The sequence below is a fragment of the Armigeres subalbatus genome, chromosome 1 (genome assembly GCF_024139115.2).
Source record: "Armigeres subalbatus isolate Guangzhou_Male chromosome 1, GZ_Asu_2, whole genome shotgun sequence".
Lineage (NCBI taxonomy): Eukaryota > Metazoa > Arthropoda > Insecta > Diptera > Culicidae > Armigeres > Armigeres subalbatus.
This window is the reverse complement of record NC_085139.1, coordinates 100,170,176-100,198,092: the sequence shown is the minus strand read 5'-3', so window position 1 is coordinate 100,198,092 and position 27,917 is coordinate 100,170,176. Positions and strand designations below refer to the sequence as shown.

General features: G+C 38.0%; 1 protein-coding gene across 1 annotated transcript; it reads left to right on the top strand.

The window, feature by feature from the left end:
* The first annotated feature begins 110 nt into the window (after positions 1 to 110).
* Positions 111 to 27,917, top strand: LOC134203569 (uncharacterized). Its single transcript, XM_062678425.1, has 4 exons — positions 111 to 1,349; positions 26,604 to 26,886; positions 26,969 to 27,211; positions 27,285 to 27,917. Exons 1-4 carry the CDS (start codon positions 409 to 411, stop codon positions 27,363 to 27,365), a joined length of 1,548 nt encoding a protein of 515 aa, XP_062534409.1. The 5' UTR covers positions 111 to 408; the 3' UTR covers positions 27,366 to 27,917.

The following is a 27,917-nucleotide window of genomic DNA, read 5'->3' as shown; positions in this document are numbered from 1 at the left end:
TGTCTTCACCTCGCGGTTCCATCCGCCAACCTGTTTCGTCGGGATGGGCACGGGATGGGATAGGAAGAGCGCACTAACCATGCCACCGAGAGCGAGACTTCTTGAACGTCTTACGTATCCCGGACGGCTCAGTGCTGTGCTAGATCTTGATCGGTTCGAATCGTACGTGAGCGAGCGGCGGAGTTTCAACTCCCTCTGGTTTGCCTTCGTCATCAGAAGGGAAGTAGGGCTACTTTTGAGGGCGTGACAAAGTTGGATTATTTTTACTTTCGGGGGGAAAAGAAAACGATTCCAGAGGTTTGGAATAGCAGTGACAGAAGTGTGAAATACTCAGCAAACAGATTCGATTAGCGATCACGTTCCAACCCATTTCTTAGCTAGTGACCTACTTTTAGTATAGAAGAAAGCATGATGAAGATTAACGGTAAATACCTAAGCGTGATATCGTTGGTGATATTTTCGATTAGTGGCAGTGCTTATACGACGCAACGATCGCACATGCGGGAAGATGAGGGAAGTCCGTTCTTGGATATGGCCTCGGAGTTCTTGCAGTCTCTCGGAAACCAAAATGGAGGGGGTGGAAACGCGGCAGCAGGACTTTCGGGAATCGCTTCCATGCTGTTGCCATTGATGGCTAATGCCAATGCAGGAGGTGGTGGCGGTGCTAAGTCCAACAATGACGGCGTTGGAGCTATCCTGTCGGGAATTGGAAGTATGTTGGCGGGAGCCAATGGTGGTAATGCTGGAGGCGGTGGTGGTGGTGGGTTTGATCCCGCTCTGATTGGCAATGTGATCCAGATGTTCGCTGGAGCGAACGAGGAACAGCAGCCTCAAAGGCGGTCAAACAAACGCCAAAAGCGCCAACAGAAAGCTGACGAAGGTAATCCAATCCTGGATACCGTTTTGTCCGTTGCCCAAACCTGGTTGGCCAATCAGAACAGCGTAGACCATGATGAGGAGCGTGAGCCACAACATCCCGGTGTCAATGGAGACACAATCATTAATCTGCTTCCACTTGCCGTTCAAGCGTTCCAAGCTTTCTCGGGTCCTGACATGGAAAAGACCCAACAGAAACACAAGGACCACTCGTGGGTTCTGCCCCCATTCCTCGAGCACATCCACGTTATGTGGGACCAGTTCACTCAGTCTGAGCTGGCACAAGCTATTTGGACCAAAATCGGTTTGGATACGGTATTCAAAGGATTCGTAGGTCGTGATGGAAAGTTGGATTATGATAAACTATTCGTCACGCTGCAGAACCAGAGTTTCCGGCGCCGGTGGATCAAGGCCGCCACTATCTATTTAGCTGATTGGGCTAACTACATCGCCAACCCGGAGGTGTATCAGAGGTGAGTAATATAGCGGGATGGTGACGAAATTCGATTTCACTGGGTTAGTTTGCGTGGAATGGCACCACCTGACTTAAGAAAATTACTCATCGAATGGAGAATTGGGGGCGCAATTTAACCAGGGTTAAAGAGGGTTACCTGTTGAAATTGATTTTAATCAGCATTTTGTCGCATAATACGTTTTGAATAAACATTAATATATTTTCAGTCTTTCTTCAAATTTTAGAAATGATGAAAAGTCATCGTAGTAAAATAACTCAAAATTTAAAACTGAATGCTGCACTTTAGTGAACATTAAAATTTCGATCAATACTTATGATGAATTGCTTTCAAGTATAGTATCATTCTTAAGTTTGACTAATTTTAATCAGGTATTTATTAGAAACTAGTAGAACCCGCCCAATCTTGCTCGGGTTTGTATTTTGACGTAGAACTACGTCTGTCTTTTCTATATTGGGGTACACTTTAAAATTGCAAAAAATCAAAAAACGTCACGAAAATATGATAGACTTTGATCGTTAATATCTCAGCCGTTTCTCGATGGATTTTCCATTTTCTTGGACCATTCGGTTTTTTACACGAATCGCTTTTTATGCGATTTTTTTTCACTCGAATTTTGGGACTTCTGCAGTTTATTCAGACATATTTTGGAATATACGCGGGTTTTTTCGTTGTTTTAATTCACGCGGCACATATCCTCTGCGTAAAAAGTGACTCCAGTGTATTACAATATTTGTGTATGATAATATTTAGTATTGAAACTTGCTAACAGTTTAGGAATCGGTTTCGGTGAATCAGTCAATCTCATAAGTGCATTGCAAGCTTCTTCTTCCATAGCACTACATTCCAACTGGAACTTGGCCTGCTTTTCAAAGTAATCTATTAGTATTTCTTTATTTATGAATTGAAAGCTTTCCTTGCCGCCATAGCATTAGAATGTTTCCCACCTGAAACATCTTAGATCAAATCGAGAATCGATCTCGCCATCTCCGGATTCTGCGCTTTTGTTCTCAAGTTCCCCTCTAACTGGGGCCCTCTGGCCAGCATAGACGTCAAATTAATGCAACTTACAGGGCTTTTAGCTCGTTTCTGCTAACTTACACGCGCGTTTTCTCTCTAAAGCATGGGGGCATTTGACGATAGCTTCTCGCCTACGTCTATTGATGCCAGTAGAGAGTATCGGAATCTTCTTCGCTGCTGCAGTGGATGCGTTCTGGTATTTTTTTCGGCTCGTTTTCACTGATTCCTAGGTGTAAATGCAAAGATTCCGGAGTAAATCCAAAGTCCGGCGCAACTCACGTGAAGGAATGATAATTATTATCAATAAACTTTCAAACTGTCAAGCAGTGGTCAAGGCAGCGGCACACTATCAGCCAGATTATTGCAATCATCATTCAATGATAACTGATCAGGTGTGAAAAGTAGAAGAGTTGTCATCGGCGATAACTTTTCAAATCTTGCAATCTATTAATAATAAACACAAAATTATTATTTCAATGTAAACCTAACTAATTCCAATTGAATGTCAACAATGAAGCTCAATCGGATGTTTGACATTGTGTATTGGTGTTATGTAGGAAAATAAGTTCAAAAGTAGCATTTACCAATAATGCTTCGAATCGAGATACAATTATCGAACGATCGGTTGAGAGTGTTATTCATCCTCGTTTATTTGAAAATTTTATTTTTATCATCTTTTTTAAATGTTGGTCTAAAAATTATATACATCACTATGGTTCGTAATGTCCACTCAATCTCAGGAGAACAGGATAAACAACGAAAACAGATTCGCCATGGGCTTGAAAAACGCTTGCTTTAATTGGTCTCATCGAACGGAAAAGTAGAAAACCTGTACCATATAGCTACGTAGTTCAACGTCACCTATGCGTACAACCCGATTGGGCTGCACCTTTGAGTTTTTTGCTTTTAAACTGTCAATAGTTGAGATCTTTGTAGCGCCGCACTCTAGATCGACTTCAGTGCAAGCATGATTGTTTTGTTCACAACACATCAGACCGTTGCATTTTCATGATTATCCTGCTTTCCCTTTTCCAAATATACAAACACAGCGGATTCCAAGACGAATCGATAAGTGTGAAAACCGTTCAGATCGGTCAACCCGTTCGTGAGTTTTATTGTTCCAAAGGAAATGCAAACTCAATTTTTGCCCGATCTTGCTCGAGTTGTTTTTTTTTTGCTCTCGGTCTAACTGTCAATCGTTTAATTGATTGCAGCGTCGCACTCTAGATCGATTTCAGTTCGAACTTGATGGCTTTCTTCAGAACACATGATACCATTGCATTTTGACAATTTTCCAACTTTCCCCGTCAAATGTATCAACTCTTAGTATGTACAAACGCAGCACAGCCCAAGACGAATCTATTAGTGAGGAAATCTTGCAAATCGGTCCATCCGTTCGTGAGTTATATTGCCTCAAAGGAAATGTAAACTCATTTTTACATATAGAGAAGAAGATAGAAGTATTCATTTATTTGTTATCGAAAGTGAGCACATCGTCAATCCCTCTACGAATTGTGACAGACGAAGTATAACCCCTTTTTCAAAATAGCATTCAGAAGAAATGATTTTTGCCAACTATTAGTCGAATACTTGTCAGAGATGGATTTTCGTCGCTTGTTCAAAAGATTTTTTATGTATTGAAAAAACTTCAATAACCGCAATATGAATCGTGGTAGAGCTTATGTACTGATTGGAGAAAGGGTTCTCAATCGTTGTAATCACGTACCTTCGGGTAGGGACACAACAGGTATTTCTGTCCATCGTCGTAGGGGCTAAAACCAACGAAAGCAACGTACATTTGCTAGAACTCCACTATAGCAGAACGTTTCTCCTGAGCTTACGATTTGGTACGTAGGTATGAGTTTTACAAAAAAGCGTCTTTTTATTGGTTTTCGAGACTATGACGAACAGACGAAAATACCTGCCGTGTCCCTATAGGATGGTTACTTGAATCACAGATGAAACGTTCACGAGATTGAAGTCTTTCGGTGAAAATTCGGTGAAAATTTACTGGAATGCTAATATTGTGCGATACTTCTGTTCGTTGGGCATTATGGTCATTTTACATTCGAGTTATTGTTCCTTTTCCTTTCGAGTTGATGTTCCCATTTAATCCCCATTTGATCGGATTATTTAAGCAATGTTTGTAACGAATCGATGCTCAACGGTTTGAAACTATTTGTGCTAAAAACCTCCATGAAATGTAGGGTTTTCGATGCGAAAGCGTTTTACTACCCTTGATGCTAATTGGCAGTTGATAGATTTTTTGATGCAATTCGGCTATACTTACCTAGTACTTAATTCAACTTTCTTGATCGCACTTTCATTTTTGTTACTGTTACTGTTGCAGTACTGTTGCAATGTGTTCATGTACACTATATAGCCTCCGCAACTGAGGCCTTGTACAAATTCAATTCTTCATCCTATCGGCTTCTTCTTCTTCTTCTTCTTGGCATTACATCCCCACACTGGGACAGCGCCGCCTCGCAGCACTTTCACAGTTAAACCGTCTAAGACGAATTAAGTACTGTCCATTTAATTCCACTACCACAATTAGTGGAATTAAATGGACAGTACTTAATTCGTCTTAGACGGTTTAATACATTCCACTAAAAGAGCTTAATATATTTTTCTGACTTCCGAAGTTGTTCACAGCGAGGTTTCTAGGCCGGGTTACCATTTTTGCATTCGTATATCATGGGGCTGACACGATGATACTTTTATGCCCAGGGAAGTCGAGACAATTTCCAATCCGAAAATTGTCCAGACTAGCACCAGGAATCGAACCCAGCCACCCTCAGCATGGTCTTGCTTTGTAACCGCACGTCTTACCGCACGGCTAAGGAGGGCCCACATCCTATCGGCTACAGAACATGATTATGCTGAAGCTGGCTGAGTTCCATTCCCGGTTTTATCGTTTTTTGAATGCAAAATAATAAAATAGTTTAGAAATTGCGCTGTTGACAATTGGTTAATAAATACTAAGCTAAGCAATGTCCCAGTGAGTAGTTTAATGCCAAAACGAAATATATGAAGGTCAACTTTTTCTGTGAACCCTTACTTTTATATGATTCTAATCATTTAAATAATTTCAAAGTAGTAATGATTTCAGGAATAGAAAATTAAAAAATTATAAAAGAAAGTGAAAGTGAAAGAATCTGATGAATAGCCCAAATTGGAGTGTAGTGCTTGTTTGGTTTTTTGTTTTGATTTTTTTTTAAATAGGATGTCTGAGAAAATCACCATAAATAAATAAAAGAATAGAGATGATATTTACATTGACCAGATATAGGTCAATTGTCTAACATTTGTTGTGTACCTATATTCTTTAGGTGTTCTGTTATAGTGGACGCAGGTGGATCAGCCAATAAGAGCATCGTCACCTGCGCAGCACTGTTATTTTAGTTTAGTCACACTTTTTCGTATCGGTCACTGTTTTCGACAATTTTGTATTTTAGTTATGACCGTTAATTCTTTAAAAACCGACAGAAAACCAGAAAAATGCTAAGATACATCAATAAAGCATCCTTTTGAGCTAAGCTTAGCTTAGCTTAGACTGACTGTACATATCAATGGTTGCTACTCCGTGATTGATCAGAACTGGCGTAAATTGCACTTCGATCTAAGTGAGTAGAGCTTGGGATCCGAGAATACCTCTGCATATCCACAGCAACCACCGGAAAGGGGGTTTTATTAGTTGGAAAGTGATGTGATCTATGCAACTTCTACACTACTAATAAGAACGGATTTCGCAAAATAAGGATTAACAATCAATGGCACAAAGTGGGCGATTGCTCATTTTAACGCGAAGAAAGTTGATAAAGAAAGGGCGTCAATAGTAAGGCTTTGACGTTGTTACAATATCCTCTTGTATCGATTATTTGTGCCTAATCTGTGCCAATGGTTATTTGACTTGAACACAAACTTTCACTATTCTTATGTTTGAAATAATATAAAATTAATACGTCATATAACTTACCTCTCAAATTCAGTCTGTGTCCAGCACCATTTTTATCTTACCATAGAAACATCTTTTTTGTATGAGAACTCCGGTGTTATTGAAGGCGAGGCGCCGGCCGTTTGCGCTTTATCCACGTCTAATTGTGCAATACGTTCCATCAGCTCTTAAATGTTGATTAACAACGGTGCCATCCAAATCATCTGTATCTCTACAATTACCACGGGAAGGAAGTTGTGTTTGTTGGGTGTGGTATACCAAAACATAGATCGGGATTCACCATGTTTAGTGATGTGATCTATGCAATTTTTATTCTATTAATTAGTACAGATATTTAATTGTACAACAGTATTAGAGATTATTTGTACTGATATCCAAGGTTCAATAAAAACTTCCATAAGACCTTTGAGAGAATAATCGCAAGGCTCATGCAACCAATTCCTGCTCGTTAAGCAAGATCGATCCCTCCAGGGTCATCGAAAACATAACGCGTACAGATCAATTGTTCATATTTTTTTAATGTAGCTTTTTTATTATTATGCATTCACGTCCTCATCCGTTTACTTTACTGTTTGGTTAGTTTCAAAAATAATAAAAATAATTTTCATTGTATATCATTACTGCCAATTGTAAGTTATAAAGGCGCATCCCCCTATTAGCAAGTAGAAGATGCTATGATACATTATTAAAGCATCCTTTTGATATCAAAAACTAACAAACTAAACTAAATTCATTGAAATTAGGGTGGGTGTACCAATCGTCGCCATACTTAAGAAAAACTATTTTTAAATAAATAAATAAAAAGCATGTGGATGGTATGTCAAACGAAAGGTTTCCTCTCCTCCTAAACGCAAAGTCAAACGCAAACTTGTCCGCACTATTTGAACAATCTCAAACTTTGCGGACAGGTTTGCGTCAAAAAATAAACAAATCACGAGAAAATGATTATTCATTTTTTACTTCCACTGGAAAAACTCTAAGGAAATTCCCTAGGAAATTGAAAGAATGGTTCATGGGTTCATTGAAACTATTCAGGAAGTCCTCCGGAAGTTACTTCAAAAATTCCTGCAGAAGTTCCTCCAAGATTTTCTCCGGAAGTTCTTACAGGAATTCTTCCGAAAATTCCCCCAGGAATTCCTCCGGAAGTTCTTCCAGGAGTCCCTCCCCCCCCGAAGTTCCTCCAGGAATTCCTTTAAAAATTCCTCAAAAATTTCCTTCGGAAGTTTCTATAGGAAATCCTCCAGATATTTCACCAGGAATTCCTTCGGAAATTCCTCCAGGAGCTTCCTCCCAAGTTTCTCCAAGAACTCCCCTGGAAGTTCCTCCAGGAATTCCCCCGGAAGTTCCTTTAGGAATACCTCCAGAAATACCTCAAACATTTCCTTCGGAGGTTTCTATAGGGAATCCTCCAGAAATTTCTACAGGAATTCTTTCGGAAGTTACTACAAAAAAAAGTTAGGAAAATTCTCCGGAAGTTTCTCCAGTAATTCCTTTGAAAGTTCCTCTTCCGAAAGTTCTCCAGGAATTTCTCCGAAAGTTCCTTCAGGAAGTCCTCCGAAGATGCATCCAGAAAATTCCTTCGGAGGTCCCTCCAGAAGTTCCTCCAGGAATTCCGCTGGAAGTTCGTTCAGGAATTCCGCTGGAAATTCGAACAGGAATTCCGTTGGAAGTTCATTCAGGAATTCCGCTGGAAGTTCCTTCGGGAATTCCTCCGGAAGTTCCTCCAGGAATTCCTCCAAAAAATCCTCAAAAATTTCCTTCGGAATTTCTATAAGGAATACTCCAGAAATTTCTATAGGAATTTCTTCGGAAGTTTCTACAAAAAATCCTTTGGAAAATCCTCCAGAAATTCCTCCAGAAGTTCCTCCAGCAATTCCTCCGGAAGTTCCTCCGGCAGTTTCTCCAGGAATTCCTCAGGCAGTGCCACCAGGAATTCCTCCTGAAGTTCCTCCAGGAGTTCCCCCCGAAATTTCTCCAGGAATTCTCCTGGAAGTGTCTCGAGCAATTCCCCCACAAGTTCTTCCAGAAATTCCTCACACATTTCCTTCGGGAGTTTCTATAGGGAATCCTGCACAGAAGTTTCTCCGGAAGTTCTCCCAAGAATTCCTTCAGGAATTTCGGAAGAACTTCCGGAGTAATTCCTGGATGAACTTCTGGAGGAATTTCTGGGGGATTTTCTGAAGTTTTTTTTGTAGAAACTTCCGAAAGAATTCCTGTAGAAATTTCTGGAGGATTCTTTATACCCGAGCAGCACAAGTTAGACAAAAATGGTTTCAGCAACTTGAGTGTGACTGAATTTGATTACATTCGAGTTGCAGTAACCAATAAGAAACATGTGTGCTACTACGGTATTTTCTTCTGGATTTTCCAAAAGATTTTTAGTTGAAACTTCCGAAGGAATTTCTGTAGAATTTTCTGGAGGATTTCCTGCAGATTTTTTGAAGGGATTTCTGGAGAAACTTTCCGGGGAATTCATGGAAGAGCTTCCGAGGGAGCTCCTCCCGAGTAGCACACTTGTCATATACCAGTCATTGTGACTTATATGCAACTAAATCCAGTCAAATTGGAAATGCTGCAACAAAATCAATCGGAAATATGCTATTAGGACTGGAGGATCTTCCTAAAGAATTCCTGTAAGAACTTTCGAAGAAATTCCTCCATGAACTTCCGGAGGTATTCTTGAAGGAATTTCCTATGAAATTTTCGTATAAACTACAGAAGAAATTCCTATAGAATTGCTTTAAGGATATGCTGTAGAATTGCGGAGGAATTCTTGGAGGATTTCCTGGGATAATTTCCGGGGGAATTCCTGGAGGAACTTCCGGAAAAAATCCTGGAGGAACTGCCGCTATAATTCCCGGAGGAACTTCCAGAGGTAATCATGGACAAACTTTCGGAGGTTTTCCTGGAGAAATTTTTTGTTTAAACTTCCAAAGGAATTCCTGTAGGAATTTGTGAAGGATTCCCTATAGAAATTTTTTTCGAGGAATTTCTGGAGGAACTTGCGGAGAAATTCTTAGAGGAACTTCCAGAATTTTTTACGGAAAAAGCTTAAGAAGAGTATCTTGAGGTAGGTATTCTCGGAGGAAGTCTAGGATGATTTTAAAAAGGAATTTCTGGAGGAACTACCGGTAGATCTTTCGGAGGAATTTCGGAAGAAATGCCTGGAAGGATTTGTGGGGAAACTTGCGGAGGAACTTAAATAAAATGAATATTTTTTGATTTTAAAAGAATTGAAAAATCAAAGTATTTGGCCAATTCTCAGAAATCTCTTGAAATTTTCCAAACTTCATGTAAGAAAACACTAATTCCAAGTCATTGTTTATATTCCGTGATCTCCAGAGATCAAAAACAAAATCTCACACATTCCTAGTAAACAGCTGAATCAATCGCGATTTTTAATTAACCTTCAGTCTCCAATGAGCATGAGCATTAGCATTATGACAGCACAATTGGGTTGTTTAGCGGTATATATGTTTTTACATATTCTGAATCTGCATAAAAAACTGAAACTAACCCCAATTTTTCAAAATTTTTGGAACCCCGGAACAATTTTTAATTCGCATTTTAAATTTGTATGGGGTTAAAAATTTGTTCTTATGCTGCATGGGCCAACTGTCATTCTATGAATGTTAGTGTCATTCTATCGATTAAAATGGCTTATTGTTTGCTGTATAAAAATGTAAATAAAAGGTTTACAAACAAAATAAAAATATGTTGGAGATCAGGAGAGCATGCTCTTTATGTTAAACTATAAAAAACTCGATATTTTTCTGAGCTAAACAACCCAATTCGGAGTTGCTACTTCGTGATTGATTAGAACTTGCGAAATTGCACAGAGAGACTGGAGTTTGTTTTCTTCTTAAAATATCCTGAATACCGTCGTTCGGGGGACATTGGGCCTAGGGGGTAAGATTGGGCCCAAAACGAAAAATGTTTTAACTCCTAATATCTTAGAAACTGTTACGAATTTTGATGAAAACTTCAAACGGTTTGAAATTATACAGGGTGTTCAATAAGTTCGAATACAAATGTTTGTTCATAGTAATGCTGTCCAATGAGCAGCACGAAGTAGCCCGAAGTTGTTCCCGTCCTGCTCGTTCTTTTTTGTCAACAAACGGGCATGGGGGTGGCAGGAACAACTTCGTGCTACTTCGAGCTGCTCATTGGACAGCACTAGTGTTTGTAAGCCCAATGTACATATTCTGTATTAGTATTGGTGTCAGCGTTAGCGGTATATATACGCTATCGGATGTGTGTGGTGTTGACATTCTGTCACTTGTTGTTTGTTTATCACGCGCGTTGAAAATGGATTGGGGCATCATAAATAGCCGTTTTTGAATGTCAAAATCATTGCTGCGTAGTACAAAACTGAGGTTTTGGGGACCCCCCGTGGCCCGGTGCTAAGACGGAGTTGAGCCCTACGTGTTCCAATAGGACGATAACCCTTTATACACGGAAATTGCGATTTTAGCCTAATATGGGGACAATTTCATCGACTTTTTGGACAAAAGATTGCGACCTCCCAGCTTCCCGGATTTGAACCCTCTTAACTTTTTTGTTTGGTCTTTTATTATGTTAAAGCTGTACGAATACAAAGTAAGTAACTTGGACCAGTTCAAGACGTAATTCTCAAAATCTGGAACGAAATGCCCATGCAGATCGTGCGTGCCGCGTGCGATGGGTTTTAGAAACGTTTAAAGCTCATTAAGAAGTACAAAATAGAGGTCATTCCAAAAGAAATGTTACAAACGTTCCTTATAAACAATGCTTCCAATGAAATGCAACTGGGAAAAGAAATAATTTAATCTAAATTTTAAAACATTTTTTGAAAGTGTATTCGAACTTATTGAACACCCTGTAGTAAAATTCACGTCTCAGAAAAGAAATTTCAAGAACTAATTGTGCTCGTACCATAATGCTTGGAATTTGAATGTAAAACTATTGATCGAATAAACCCGTATTAAAATGGCGTCAGTAATACCCCACAAATCTATTACATACCTAGTTTTTAGATCGATGGATACCTGGTTATCATGTTACAATAATCTGTTGTTGTTTTATCGAATTTCATGAATATTTTTACACGCAGAAGAATCTTGCAAGATTGAAACAACTATTCCGATTGTTGCATCAAACAACGCGAATATTGTTGTTTCAATCTTCAATGTTGTTGTTTCAGCATGTTCACATGCTTTATTCAATTGAATATTATTGTTGTTTCAATCTTGCATCGCATGATTGAAACAATAATAATATCGTAATACCGTTCTTTTGACAACCATTTCTTGATTTGGAAAATATGTATAAACTGATCAACATAGATCATTCTGTTTACATGAAGTAAGCACGGTGCAGAGGTAAAGTGGATGACTCTCACTCCCCATGTAACTAGTTTGATTCTGCTTGTCACTTTTTCGTCTTTTGTTGTTAGCATTAGCATAAGCATTTAGCAGTTCGCACAAATTCGTAGGTGGTACAAGCCAAGACTATTGTATGAGACTAGTATCACCTTCATCCGTTACCACAGATATTGATTTGGGACTAATCACTAACTCTTAGATGGAAGCAATGCACTCTCCAATAGTCGAGATCTGTCCTGGCCACGTCCTTGAGAATGCTGAGGAAGGGGAAGGATAGTTTGTTGGACACTTGCTTAAGAAAGATGCAGAGAACTCTACAACCTCTCATAGGTGTCACGGGAGGTTTTGGGATTGTGTGGAAGGTTATAACAGTAGGAATCGTTTTGGTATAACGTGAAACACAGAAAGAACTAAGATAGAAATACAAAGTAGGAAAGGGACGAGCCTGGAATTGAACCCACGGCCTCCTGCTTATAAGGCACAAGCGATAGCCACTAGACCACCGAGCTCGTCCACTTTTTCCTCTTTTGTTGTTGTCATTATATTGTCGATAAAGTAGTTTCAGAGCTTTTTCGAATGTAAAAACAACTATGAATATTGTTATTTTCTGATGTATTATTTGACAGTGACAGCTGGAAAGCATGGTTGAAACAAATATATACGAGAATTGAATCAACTATCGCGTATGGTTGATTCAATCCTATATTTGTGGTTGTATCAACAATAAATATTGTTATTCATAAATCAATGCAAAAATATAGTTGATTTGAAGCAGAATCCGGTTGATTCTACCGTATTTTTTTCTCCGTGTATAGCGGTTCTGGTTTTTCGTAGCAACGAGCAATGCACGCTAAAAAGGGGTGAGATTGGGCCAAGCCTTTGGTTGATTTGCCTTACATATTTGGTAAGAGCCGTAATGTAGGCAATCATTTTTGATGAACGATTGAATCGTTGCATCGTCATCGCTGAAATTTATTTTACTTGGCTCAAACTTTCAGGAAATTTTTCTCCAATTTACTATAAATATCTTCTATACTTCCACGGATGGTCTTATAAATAAGATAAAATATATGAACTTTCTCAAAAATGTCTTATTAGAAACTCTTCTGAATTTCTCCAAAATTATATTTTCTTTTCAACGGTAAATTAATTGAGGCGAAGAATTATTGTCTGTACTTCCACAGGAAATTTGTTTTAATTGCCAAAGTAAATTTACACAGAAAATTTCCCTGAAACAAAAAAGCTACAAATTTTTAAGTTAATTTTCTGGGAATTTCCAATTTAATTTCCTAAACATCCAATGAAAATAGATTTTGAATGTTCAGAGTAAATTCTTCTGAATGCCCAAGAGAAATTCGTTTTAAGTGACAAGCCAGCCTCAGGGTGCAAGTCTCTTTAATAAAGATATAAGAGAATCGTTTGTATTTCTACAAAAACTTCAGAAAATTCCTTAGAACTTTTTTGGAATTTTGGAAGAATTTCTCAATGAAATTCAGAAGAATTTTCTCTGAATTGATAAAAGATCAGCGTGAGATTTTCCGTTTATAAAACTTGATACTAAATAGGTAATGTCGAATTGTAACGATTTCGTTGGGTTTTTTTTTCTATGGTTGCATTTTAGACCCCTGTACCAACAATATATGCATTGTTATGATCTTTGAAAACCATGAAGTTTGATTCCCATATTGATATATTAAAAAAAAAACTAGGTATAACATAACTATGGACAGTTCCAGTTTTCTCAGAACCGGCTTCACGGATTTCCCGGAAACTGACATATTTCAGGTGTTCGTCGACCGATCTTTGACAACAATATCTCAATCAACTCAGGAAAAACTCTGGTTGCTGTAAATGGCTAATTTCTCTGTCAAAAACCGTACGCATTGTGGGTTACTTCTCCGTTTTGCGAACGTAGAAGCATTTTAGTACAGAACGTATCAAACGGATTACAAAACGCAAACGCAACGTATCCATTGTGCGCCGGCCTTGAGCCATAGCTGTGATTAAATTATATCAGATGAGAAAAGGGGATAAAGTCTCCCCTACCATCGGTGTTCCGTCTATGGATGGATGCAGATAGAAATAGAGTTGTGTGCTGGTCCGGAAAACGACGGCAGCGGCATTTGTCGTAACATTGCTCAGCAGCGCATTCCCGGCTTCACGCGGAAAGCAATTTTAACCAGCACTTTAATCGGTGTGGTAATTTTCTCATTGTGTTTGTTTCCCCGAATTTGGTTTTTAATTTAATGGTTAACACAGAGGATTACTCATCTAAATGTCTCCATAAAATTCTACTGAATGTTTGCGGAAAATTATCTCAAATTACCATCAGAAATGTCAAAATCCCACAATCCTTAAGACCCACCAGGTACCAAATGCATTGATTCTTAGAAATAAGATAAAAATGAGTTTGAGTTAGATTAATCGAATCATAAAAAAATGCTGGCAAATGCTAGGTAAAGCGTACCATTGGTACTTCGCGTACCTGAAGGAATAAAATAGACCCCATCTCGCGGTCCTTAGCCGCTTACCCAACTACTCCTATCCCTATCTCCCCGTGGTGCTGGCCGGGATACGAGCAACCTTATGGAAGATCGGGTAACCAACCCCGGTGGGAACTATGGTGGTATGCTGACAGGGAAGGGGGGGTTTGCTCCTCTCCGGAGGTGCAAATCTTACTGAGCGTCTGTTCTCCATGTCAGGATCGGTTTAACAAACGATGTTGTTGTTCTCCATGTTAGGAGCGGCTGATCATCGTCCGAGTGGCAGCGAGGGGCTCTAAGTGAAACTGCGCACCATGGTCCTCCGGAAACTTAGGGGGTTTGATGCAAGCCAGCCAGCCAGCCAGGCGGATTGGATTTGGTTTTGGATCGAATTTGGATTGGATTTGGATTGGTTTTGGATTTGGATTGGATTTGGATTAGATTTGGATTGAATTGGATTTGGATTGAATTGGATTTAGATCGGATTTGGATTGGATTTGGATTGGATTTGGATTGTATTTTGTTTGGATTTGTATTGGATTTGGATCGAATTTGGATTGAATTTGGATTGGTTTTGGATTTGGATTGGATTTGGATTGGATTTGGATTAGATTTGGATTGAATTGGATTTGGATTGAATTGGATTTGGATTGAATTGGATTTGGATTGAATTGGATTTGGATTGAATTTGGATTGGATTTGGATTGAATTGGATTTGGGTTGGATTTGGATCGAATTTGGATTGGATTTGGATTGGTTTTGGATTTGGATTGGATTTGGATTAAATTGGATTTGGATTGAATTCGGATTGGCTTTGGATTGAATTGGATTTGGATCGGATTTGGATTGGATTTGGATTGGATTTCGATTGGATTTGGATTGGATTTGGATTGGATTTGGATTGGATTTGGATTGGATTTGGATTGGATTTGGATACAATTAGGTTTTGATTGGGTTTGGGTTGAATTTGGATTGGATTTAGATTGGATTTTAAATGGATTTGGTTTGGATTTTGATTGGATTTGACTGGATTTGGTTTGGATTTGGATTTGATTGGATTTGGATGAGATTTGGATTAGATTTAGATGTAGATTGGATTTGGAAGAAATTTAGATTGGATTAGGGTTGGCTTTGGATTTGGTTTGGATTTGGGTTGGATTCGGATTGGATCTGTATTAGATTTGGATTGGACTTGGATTAGATTTGGATTGGTTTTTGATTGGATTTGGATTAGATTTGGACTAGATTTGGATTGATTTTGGATTTGGATTGGATTTGGATTTAATTTGGATTGGATTTGGTTTGGACTTGGATTGGATTGGATTTAGATCGGATTTAGATTGGATTTAAATTAGGTTTTGATTGGATTTGGGTTGAATTTGGATTGGATTTGGATTGGATTTTGACTGGATTTGGATTGAATTTGGTTTGGATTTGGATTGGATTTGATTGGATTTCGATTGGATTTGGATTTAGATGGGATTTGGATGGGGTTTAGATTAAATTTGGATTTGGAAGAAATTTAGATTGGATTAGGGTTGGATTTGGATTTAGATTGGATTTAGTTTGGATTTGAATTAGATTTGGATTGGTTTTTGATTGGATTTGGATTAGACTTGGATTGGATTTTGATTGGATTTGGGTTGGATTTGGATTAAAATTAGATTGAATTTGGATTGGATTTAGATTTTACTTCGATTGGGTTTGGATATGATTTAGATTGTATTTGGATTAGATTTGAATTGGATTTGGATTGAATTTGTGTTGGATTGAATTTGGATGGGATTTTGATTGGATTTGGATTCTATTTGGATTGGATCAAAATGGAATTTGCATTGGATGTGGTTTGGATTTGGATGAATTGGTTTAGTAAATCAATAGTTTAAAACAGAGTTAACTGAGCTGTTTTTGGACAGCGTCAATGCTTTATAGCTACAAATAATAAATTCACATCTGTTATTGATATTTAAACAAATGGGCTGGTATAAAAAAAGAGTTCAAGTAAATTCATGTTTTTGTATAAACAGCTCCAAATAATTTGCTTAACAGAATAAACAGTGAAGGAGTAGAGACGGTGAATATTGTGGGGAATAAAGTTGGCCTGAAAAAAAGTAATCGCATTTTTTGGTTACATTGATGGATAAAGTTGAACTTATGTTTTATTTCATAATAAAAATAAGGAAATAAACTAAAATATTTTTAAATGACAATAACGAATAAAAAATTATAATGAACTTGACATTTAATCGTACTAGGCATTTGAAATTCCAGCATACTAAGAAGCTAATGAAAAGACATTTGAAATTCAATCTCAGTAGGCTGGCAGGGAATTCTAGATTGCTCGAAGAGTGACATAGAAAATAAATGAAGATGATTCAGTATTCGTTGCTTGAGGCGGAAGGACGCTGATTGTTTATCGGAGCCCAAAGCCTGTTTTCCTCGGAGAAAGTAGAAACATTGTTTGGCTACGACAAAGTGCAGCATACGTTTTCTTATTCTATTCATGGATGCTCTTTCTTTCATTTACTGTAATATTCATACAATAATAATTTCAGTATAAAATTCACTTTCAACTATAATTCGTAAATCATTGGCCGAAAACTTTATTTCGACCAAATGGCCATACGGCCTAATGTCAATTCGACGAAATGTCTTCTTGACAAAGTGTCATTTGACGAAACATCATGCGACTAAATGTCTTTTCTCCATGTGGTATAGATTCATCATAGTTGGTTAGAGCAGTTCGTCACAATCAGAAGCCTATCGGAAATATTTTCCGTTTTCTTATCATTTATTAATTTTATGAACCCACCATTCATTGGTCAATATTGGAGCAATAATTATATGACATTTTGAAACCTTCCCCTAGGATATGTTACCTTGCCGCGGTGGGTCGGCTTACGCCATTAGCACTGATATGGCAACCAAAGACATATCCTGTCGTGGTGGTATCACATGTTGACTATTTTTGTTTGGTGCCGCGTTACATATCTGGCATTGACGCACTAATTTACGGCATTTGCATGTGATCCAACGGATCTCGTGTCTTGGAGCCTTGAATGGTAGTGCAGTCAGGCAGAGGCCTTTTTCATCAGTGATAATGATGTGAGTTCTCTTCTTTTCGGCAATACTTGTCTGATGCGTTCCCTGTGACGATGAGTCGTAGCCACGCTTACATTTAGCTAGTTAGGCATTTATTAAAAAGAAAAAAAAAACAAAGTATTCAAGACATTCGTAGGGAATCGACTGCTGGATTCACTGAGTAGAAGTTTTTTCAAAACTAGGAACGTGGTGCCAGTTTTATTTTGTTATGCCTCACTTCGAAGAGCAATAATAAAAAATACCACACATTATAATGATGGTATATGAACAATCTTATAACGGCTTCATTCTCGATAATTTTTACTAATAGTAGGGAATAGGCGTGATGAAGCTTTACTTTGCCACCGAAAAGTGAATCCTATAGCTGACTCATAACTGATCATTAGTACATGATACATAATGACAGTTAGTTTGGAAACGATCAAGCTACTTATTAGGACATAATAATAGTAATGCCTTGACAAAGGAATAACAATAAAATAGACTAAATGCACGAACAGTTTCCACTTTCTACAAGACATAACTTACATTGTGTTTGATAGTATTGACACAGGATGAACCAATAACTTAGGCAAACAAAGTGATTCAAGGAACGCATACTTCATACCTTCTGACCATAAAGACAAGAATGACATCATACAGATCAATCTATATGATTCGGAAATTGAGCCTCCAAAATAAACGAAAGATTAAAAAAATCTATATGATTAGGAATGAGATAATGGGAGAGAGTATCTATTAGAGTTGTAAATGTAATGTCTTTTGAGCCAGTTCAACAGTGTCTTAATGGACGACATGATCCTTGTACGGCTGGAAAACTGCTTCAAAAGTTATCAACTTGTCATTTTTTATAAATCGGGGATTGAACACTTTCTTATACTTGATAAAAAAAAACTTCCGACTCAGTTTCTTCGATGAAGCATTGGGCAACATGTTCCATGTGAGTTGAAAAAACTGTTTCGGTCGATTTCGAGCGCGTACAATGACAATAAACGTCCAAATAGCATAAAAACTGACAAAATAGTTTGACTCTGACAAGAAAATGACAAAAATGACTTTAAACTAAACGATGTTAGTTAGCATAAGACCTGTCTGACTTTTAATGAACGTAATTCCCTCTGATTCAGTTGCAACAGCGTCTTCTTGGGCGACATGTTCCGTGTACGGCTGGCAAACTGCTTCGAAAGGAATTATGCTACGGTATCATCAAAGGCCTGGTGCAGAGGTTTCTACTCTATTCAGAGTCCCGCCAGTAAACCTTCATAAAAAAAAATAAAAAAAAATAATTATGTGACATTTTGAAACAGCATTGAATCATTTTATTTTATTATTATAAACTAAAGTTTCTTTCTTTCAAACATACATTCGACGAAAAGTCATTTCGATTAAACGTTATTAGGGCAAACAACCTGCGTCTCTAGTGATGATGATGATGATGATACTACCATCTATTGTAGCAAGGCACCTGCCGATAGCACTGGCCATATCTGACAAACGATTTGATCATGATTATATTATTGTTTGTATTTCATCAAACTCCTGTATGAAGGGCCAAAAATGGGTGGGGTGGTTCCATAAGCAGAGACACTTATGCGAATCCACGGGATGAATAGAGAATCTCCAGAAGAAAGTTAGTACATACAATAATATAACCTAGCCCTCGTTTCCCAGATTGACCCAATAGATGGGGAGAAGAGCCCGCCCTTTATCCACGAGATGTTAACAATAGGAAGTTGGCGATTCCACTCTTCCTATCCAAATCGCTTCAATCGGGTGCCCTGATGGTTTTTTTGGTTTGGTAATAATCATATGGTTTCAATATAATTTGGTAAATATATATAATATATATAATGGAATTCTCTCACCAAGTTTCAATTCGCATGTCCTGGATGAAGGAGGACCTTTCTTCAACACCAGCTAGTTTTGGATTTATGCTGTAGAGATAGAAAACCGATAGTTCGGAATATTCTTCATTCTGGTTCAAAGATCGATAAATAGACTTCTTGGTTTCTGAAAAGATGTAATGAAAAGACGGATGGCAGTATCATAGATAATAACATGAGCGTTTTGATTAAAATGAATGTGTATATTAACGATGAAGGATTATTTCCATACTTAAAAATAAGTTCCTGGCTTTTTGGCAGCACGGTGCGGCTAGAAGTTTTTCGGCCGACGTGATTTTTTGTTCGGTTTGAGGATACATTTCTAACTTGGAATGGATTAGAATTGGATTTAAAATAAATCTGGATTGAACTTGCATTAGGTGTGGATTGGGTTTCGAACGGATTTGGATTCAATTTTGGATTTTGTTTGAATTAGATTAGGAATGAATTGAAATTGGATTGGATTTAAAATGAATTCGCAATGCATGTGGATTGAATTTAAAAAGGATTTGGATTAGGTTTCGATTGTATTTTTAAAGATTTCAAAATAGAACTGGGATAGATTAAAATTGGCTTCGGATTGGATTTGGAATGGATTATAATTGGATTTGGAATGGATTTCATTGCATTTGGATTGACTTTGGATTAGTTTTGGATTGAATTTGGTTTAGGTTTAATCTGGAGTATATTAGGAATGGTTTTGGGTTGGAATTGGTTTGGACTGGAATTGGGTTTGGTTTGGAATTTAATTAAACTTTGAATTGACTTCGTATTGCATTTGAATTGGATTGACTTTGGAATGAATGATTGGATAAGAATTGGATTTGACTTTGAATTTGAATTGGATTTGGAACAGGTTTGAATAGGATTTGGATCGAATTTGAAAAGGATTTGGATTATATTTGAATTGGATTGGAATGGGTCTAGCCAACTCTAAAATCAGGTATTACGATGCTAAAAATGAACTGAGAAACAAAAAACGGTAGAATGACTCACTACTAGCCCTGCGGTAACTATTTTACATGTTTTATATTGGGAAGCGAAATGAGGTCTCACTAATCTACATGTATGCAGAATTGTCGTGTTTGCTCTGGCCTGAATTGGATTGACTTGGGAAAAAAAATCATTCACTGCTTTTGAACTGGATTCAAGCTCTGATTCATGACGGAGGAGGATCATCCATCCTCCGAATAAAATAAAACATGTGTAAATGGAATGGTCATTACTTACACTCTTGTCCTGGCCTCTCGGAAAAGTCTCCGCTGCGCAATTGACGGGATTACTTCCAGACACTTCCAGTCTTCGAGTTCCCCGGTCGGGGCGGTCTCTTCCCTCGGCGGTGAGATCTGCTAGATCTGCTGGTCTTCCCTTTACTTCTGCTTTCGCACACAGGCGCGCGAGAACCGTCCGCGGACACACACACTCGGGGAGCCAACCAGAGATGCCAGATTTGAAGACATGTCTTCAATTTGAAGACATTTGAATCTCCGTGAAGACATTTATTTCGTGAAGACATTTTGAAGACTTTTCATAATATTTGAAGACTTATCTACTTATTTGAAGATATTTGAAGACAATTAATAAGCCAGCGAATATAAAATACAATTTTATTGCTTACTTATAAATTCTGCGACTGCGACGACTTATAATAGTCTTTGTCCCGGGAATAAAATCTCAAAAATACATTTACACAGATTTGCACTAGCCAGTTCCCAAGCAGCACAACTTGTTTCGCTACTGAACATTTCACTGTGTAGCAACTATTCGGAAAGAAACAATCTTTGCGTATGTGCCATCAAACATAACTCTCTTGCAATCTAAAAAGCACAAGAGGTGGAGCCTACGGAAACATCCTTATTCGATTGCAGTAAAATTTCGATAATGTTGCAAAATACTACAGCGGAAAAAAAAAATAAAACTGAAATATAAAACTGGATACGATTTATGGATCTTGTGATTGATAGTCCTTCACTCTACCGCAACACCATTCAACGCTTCGAAGGGATTGCATGCTGACTCACCTCAAAAACTATACGATTATGAAGTTTTGTACTCGGGTTTTCTGTTACTTTATTGCACCATCCCCGGAAAAAATGTTAGTTGTCAAAACGTTGAACGATGCTAAATTAAACATGAAGACACACTCAACTTATCTGCAACTTAATTTAAACAAACAAACAAATTTTGAAAGACGCATTGAAGTTACATGGTAAAAAATATGCAACTTGATGATTTTGTTTCGTGTTTGCAACATAAAGTGCAGTATTCTTTGGTTGTTTGTTTCCAAATGTCAAACACGTACTGCACTGCAATGTTAATGAAACATTGATCACAACTCGAACGTTTTTGACATCTTGATGCAACTTTTTCGTGCTTTGATGTTTTTCCAATGCATTTAATGAAACTGAATAGAAACAAGGTGCTTTTTGGAAGATGTTGCGTGTGCTACTTGGGTTGATAACTGCAACGCATTTTAAACGTTAAACGCACTTAATTTTGAGTTGTTTTTTTTATCTTTTTATTTATTTGAGAGGCTCATTTGCCGTAAAGCGCTACGGAGCCGAAATCATGTTTCTAGTAGGGGAGACTGGGTAGACTTGATCCCCCTTTCTAATATGCGATGTATCACAGCTAAAAATAAATAAACATACGCGATTTCCACACAGACGCTCTAAGAAATATAGTATTTAACTTTACTGATGTATGACAGTCCTTAAATTATTGTTGTTATTGATACACAATTGTTTTTTTAGAGTGCTGTCAAAAATCTACTTTTAAAATATTGGGGGGAAATTGATTCCTCTCCAAGAACTTGCTTTGATAAAATTAGAAAGGTGCCCTCAGATTTTTTATATATTTTACCTTCAAAATACGTGCAATTTTCGAATTGCTGTGCGTATACATGAACGATTTTTGTTATTGAATTCTACAGCACATGTAATTTTAAAATTTGGGGAGACTTGATCCGCTTTCTATGATATTTATGCAATAAATATTTTTCCTGACAGCCCTTCATCAAATCTGTCAAATCTACAAAAAATTAGAAGCCTGAGAACAAATTTATATTTTTTTGATTTTTTTCGCCAAATTTTTGTATGGGTGACTAATGGGGGATCAAATGTCCCCATATTGAGGCAATAACTTCAAATCCAAATATCCTAAAACTTTGATGGAATGTTGACATTTTCATCAGTACAAATCATTAAGCACATTTATGGCTTTGTGCTGTGAAAAAACGAAAGCATTTGGTCATTGTTATGAAAAGTTATTCAAATTTTGTCTGGCCAATAAAAAAATCTTTAGGAAGGTCAAAACATACAAACCGCCCTGCAGAATAAATATGGTTGTCAATCCAAAAAATAACTCACCACATAAAGTTCATTTGTCTAGAGAATCTATACTAAAAAATACGCTAGAACAAAACTACTTTAGTTCTAGATAAAACAGGGGGTGATCAAGTCTCCCCGGGGATCAAGTCTACCCACCTTCCCCTACAATTTTAATCTTGATTCTTATAAATAATGTTAGATTCGGGGAACCGAAAAACTCGCGGTTTGGTCGAGGTTACGGCATTCAATAATACAAAGGGAAAGGAAAGGGATTTAATGTATTGACTAATTACGATTCTAATGGTTATGGTTTAGATGCTTAACGATGTTTCATCTGTGAAAAAATAAACAAATATTTTCTCGGGAGACAACAAGAAGAAGAAATACGAGAGGGAATAACGACAGACATTGATGAGCAACAAGAAGAAGACATTCGTGATGGGGTACGTCAAGGGGACAATGGTTACAGCCTAACATCTGCTACTTTCAAGAATTGGTGGACAAAGGACATGACTTCCCTAATAGGTTTTCGTTGTTTTCCTCGGACCCGGAGATGTTCATTTAGCGTAGATCTGGGGCCACGATGCTCATCGCACGCCCACATGACATGGTCAATGTCCTGATAATCTGCACCGCAAACACAAAGGTTGCCTTCTGAGAGCCCCACACTGAAAAGATGTGCGTTTAAACCCAAGTAACATTTTAACTTTTATAACGCTCTTGAAGACCATAATTTACTCTTCAAGAGTGTTATAAAACCAGCATGAACCCAAAATGTTACTAGGGAAGTGTAGTGATTGGACATTAGACGATACATGGTTCGAATGAGTTCTCGACCCATATTCAATTTTTTGAACCATGGACGCTTCGACACCTGCGGGCGAATTGAATACAGCCATCTACCCAACTCCCCATTTGTCCATTTCTTTTGCCAGCTGTTCAAGGTTTCCTGACGAACTAATGTGAAAAATTCATCGAAGGTGATTTGTCGATCGTAAATATCACCTCCCATAGCACCCACCTTAGCCAATGAGTCCGGTTTCTCATTTCCCGGAATCGAGCAATGAGAAGCGACCCAAGCCATGGTGATTGTGTAAGATCGTTTTGATAAAACGAATCTTTGAGTTGTGTGCTATTGAGAAAACTCCTGAAGGCAGCATTCGTTCAGCGGTGGTGGCGTTATAATGTGTCTTTAAAAAGGTATTTCGATCATTACTTCGGAACGCAATGACCGACCTAATTTATTTCAAGCGGCAAAGATAGACTGAATTCTTCTATCAATCGATTTAATCTATTCTACGGTTGAGCTAGATCCATTTTTTTAGATTTCTTCTGAATTCATGTGATCTATTCGACATTTCCATATGACATTCCTCTGAATACCCATAGAGAATGGGGATCTCCAGTAGCCTTGCGAGCAAAGACGTAGAATTGCCAATCCGAAGATGGCGAGCTCGCTGGTCTAGGATATTTTCGGGTTGGCCAAGTTTCAGTTGGAATGTAGAGCCATTGAAGAAGACCCATAGCGAATGAACACAGATTTCGTGAAACTCTTTGAATTTTTCGTGGATTTTAAAAAGAATTTTCCGTATAAAATAAGGATGATTTATGATGAAAATGATGAGGAACTTCTCGTCCAAATTAAAGAGAAAAGAAATTGAAAATTCAGTACAATCGTGGAAATTTAAAATAATTTCGAATGTTGACAACCAATTGAAATTGTTCTTAAACGAATATTTCTCAGAATTTCCACGGTAAATTTTTACAATCTTCTTAAAAGAAATTTAAAAAATCCACAAAAAATCCGGTGGAATTTTAATTAAAGACTCAGTAGAAAATTCAGAGGAAACTTGTTACACACTATAGTTAAATTCTTCCTTGGATTTCTTTGGTAATTCTTTTAGAAATATCTTTGAACTTTCGAGGATTTTCTGTAAGAGGCTGCCTCATTTGAAGAATTAAACTGAAATTAAACTTAAACTGACATTTCAATAATTATCGAATAACCCTGCTAGCAGAGCCAGATTGCTTCTGACAGATATCGAAAAAAAATCATCGATTTCTCATTGGAATTGGCCATTCTTATAACCGAGTGATTTTTTTATTTTTGAACTGTCACTTTTAATTTTAATTCTCCAAATAAGACAAATCCTGAGAATTCCTCTATGAATTTCTCAAAGAAAAATCGTTCTGGAATTCTTTTTTTACCTCCTGAAGTTCCTCCAGGAATTTGTCCGGAAGTTTCAAGGATTTCTCCAAAAATCATCCAGGAATTCCTTAAGAATTTCCTCCAGGCTCTTCTCTGTTAGTTCGTCCAGAGATTCCTGCGAAACTTCATCCAAGAATTCCTTTGGAATTTCAACCAATCCTCCAGAAATTCTTCTGGTAGTTCCTTCACGAATTTCTCCAGAAGTTCTACCAGGAATTCTTCCGAACGTTCCTCAATAAATTTCTTTGGAAGATTCTCCAAGAATATTGCCAAAAGTTTGACCAAGAATGACTCTTGAAGTATACTCTGGAATTCCTCTGTTATTTCCTCCTGCATTTCTTCCGGAAGTTTCTGCAGCAATACCTGAGGAAGTTACATGTTCTAAGGTTTTCATTCAATTCCTTAGAATCCATCCTGAACTTCCTGTAGGATTTCCTCCAGATGTTTCTTCAGATTTTTTTTTTCAGGAATTCCACAGAAAATTCATTCAGTAATTACTCAGGAATATCATACAGGAATTCACCAGGAAAATCTTTTAGGAATTTCTCCAGAAAATACCTCCGGAACTCATCCTGATGTTTCTATAGGAATTTCTTCTTAAGTTCATCCAGGATTTCCTGAAGTTCCTCTGTAAGTTCCGTCAGAAATTTATCCGGATGTTACTTCAGAAAATCCTTTGGAATTCCTCCGAAAAATACTCCAGAAGTCTTCCAGAAGGTCCTTCAGAATTCTCCAAAAGTTCCATTAGGATTTTATCCGAAAGTTCCTTCAGAAAACTTTTAGAAGTTTGTTCAAGTATTTCAAGGTAAATAAAATAAGTTCGGAAGTATTCCACGTGGAAATTCAGTTAAAAATTTGGTGGAAGCATGTTCTCTTAAATTCTAACAATTTGAATGTTAAAAAACTTTCCACATCTATAAAACAAGATGATTAAATTTACTTATTGAATTTTAAAATTTCGCGCTGATAATCATAATTTTAATATTGAAGACATTTGAAGACATTTTTACTCGACTGTGAAGACATTTAAAAAAATCACCTGGCATCCCTGGAGCCAACCAATAGTCTGGTGCTGCTGATCGCCAACCACCCGTCGTATTCTCTTTCGTCCGTCCAATGCAAGTAGATTCTCTTCTAGGTTGAATACTTTTCACTTTTTCTTCCTCGCTATTTATTACCTTTCTTCGCTCAACTTTACCTCTTTCCTTTAACGGACCACCCTTCCTTAACGACGGTGGGTTGCTAAGATAACTGCTTCTTGAACTACTGAAATACCTCTTGAGGCCACACTATCGGAAAAAACTGATCCCTTACTTAAAATTTTTCATAACCTTCGAAAGGTTCACACAATTTATCGACTCGTTTTTTTTCCTCGCGGAAAACTTACTTCCTTTACTTTTTCTGCACTTCACAATTTTCACTGCGAACGATTTTTTTCTTTTCTCGGCACACACGGCCAACTTCAGGCACACGAACAGGCTACTTCCGTCGTCGTCGGGAACTAAACTATACCTCAATGACCCTTGGAAAAGTCCAAAAATCAGCGAATAACTTCCACCACACTAGGGAACTGGGGAAAACTGGCAATCAACCTGCGTCTCTAGTGGACTAAAAATTAATTATCCACCAAAATGTCCATTCGAAGTAATGTAATTTCTACCAAATGTCATTCGACTGAATGTCTTACGACGATATGGTAGATTTCTTCTAGTTCCACCAGGGGTTGGTTACCCGATCTTCTCTAAGGTTGATCGTACCCCGGTCTGTAAGAGACTAAGCTCAATTTTGTGATTTTGTCTTAAGTTTTAGTCACTACCATAAGAAAATTGAGAAAAACACCTATTTCCGAATGTTTTATCAATTAGAAAATATTTATCTTGTTTGACATTTTCTCTATTTCTCCCCAGGTATGTCGCCACTGGACAGATGATGGCCAACGGTTTCCTTCAATCGCAAGGCTATCCCAAGCAAGTGCTCCTGGACATCGACCGCCCAAGCGAAAGTATTTCCAATTTGATCGATCACGTTGCCAAGAAGCATCTGCAGGTCAAAATCACTTCGGTGACGTACGTGAAACCGGCAGTCAACTATGTCAAGGATCTGCTAAAACTGGGCAAAGCCAAACAGTTCCTCAAGCAGTACAACGTCACCGAAATGACCGACAAGCTGACCGACACGTTGAATTTGGAGGTCCGTTCGACGACGCACGCCGCAACTCGCACCTGATCTGATTGCTAATGATTGCGCTTCCCCTTTTCTCGCTTAATTCCAGGTAATTGAACCGGTGCTGAAAGTTCATCGGGCCTATCGGCATGCGGTACAGACACCTCACTGCGATAAGTACATTCTGTGCGAAATCAATTCCCACGATCCGAACGAGCAGCGCGCGCTCGGTGGCTTCAAGCAGGGAGTGACCCGAATCGGCAGCATGGCGGCGTCTTGGTTCATTAGTCAGGAAACTGGAACGCCCTTCTGGACGCTGTTCGCCATCATCAACGATCCTCATAATTGTGATGTAAGTTGAAAGTCTGGATTAATCATAGACTGTTATCACCCGATTTACTATTTCTTGATTTAATTAATTTCAGGTTAAGCACCCCGTTGAATGCACGGAATACCACGAGAATGAATATCGAGTGTCCACGGAATATCCACACAACGAACTGTAGATGAGGTGCAGCGAGCGGCGGAGGAGTTGTTCATAAAAAAATGTGATTGTTGAAGAAAAAGGCAGAAAACCAGGCGATTTTGTGAGGGTTCAGAGCTTTCCCGAGCATAAGGAAAAAAAGAGTACGGAAACGTGCGAATGCGTGCGCAAATTCAAGCCACCTATATTGAAATTTACATTTGATTGGCTATCCATATGCATATGCGGGCGTAGAAAATAAGAAAATTCAAAGCGAAACACCGATAGCGAATTAAACGAAGCGCAGTTCGAATGCGAAAATCGCTTCGCGATGGGGAGGCCAAGACGGAAGAGAAAATTAGCTTTAAGGCAAGTCCATTTCGCGTAACGGGAACATTAAAAACAATTAACTGTTAATCTAGGTGTAGGTGTATGCAAAAAAGTAATAGAAATTGTGCCTTCTCGATTTTAAATGTAAATTTCAAATACGGTTTTTGGCGCCAGGGAGTTCGGATCAAGGAAATGCTGTAAGACTCGGGAATCGCACTCAAAAACAATAAAAACCCCAAAAAATAAATTAATTTATAAAAATCTA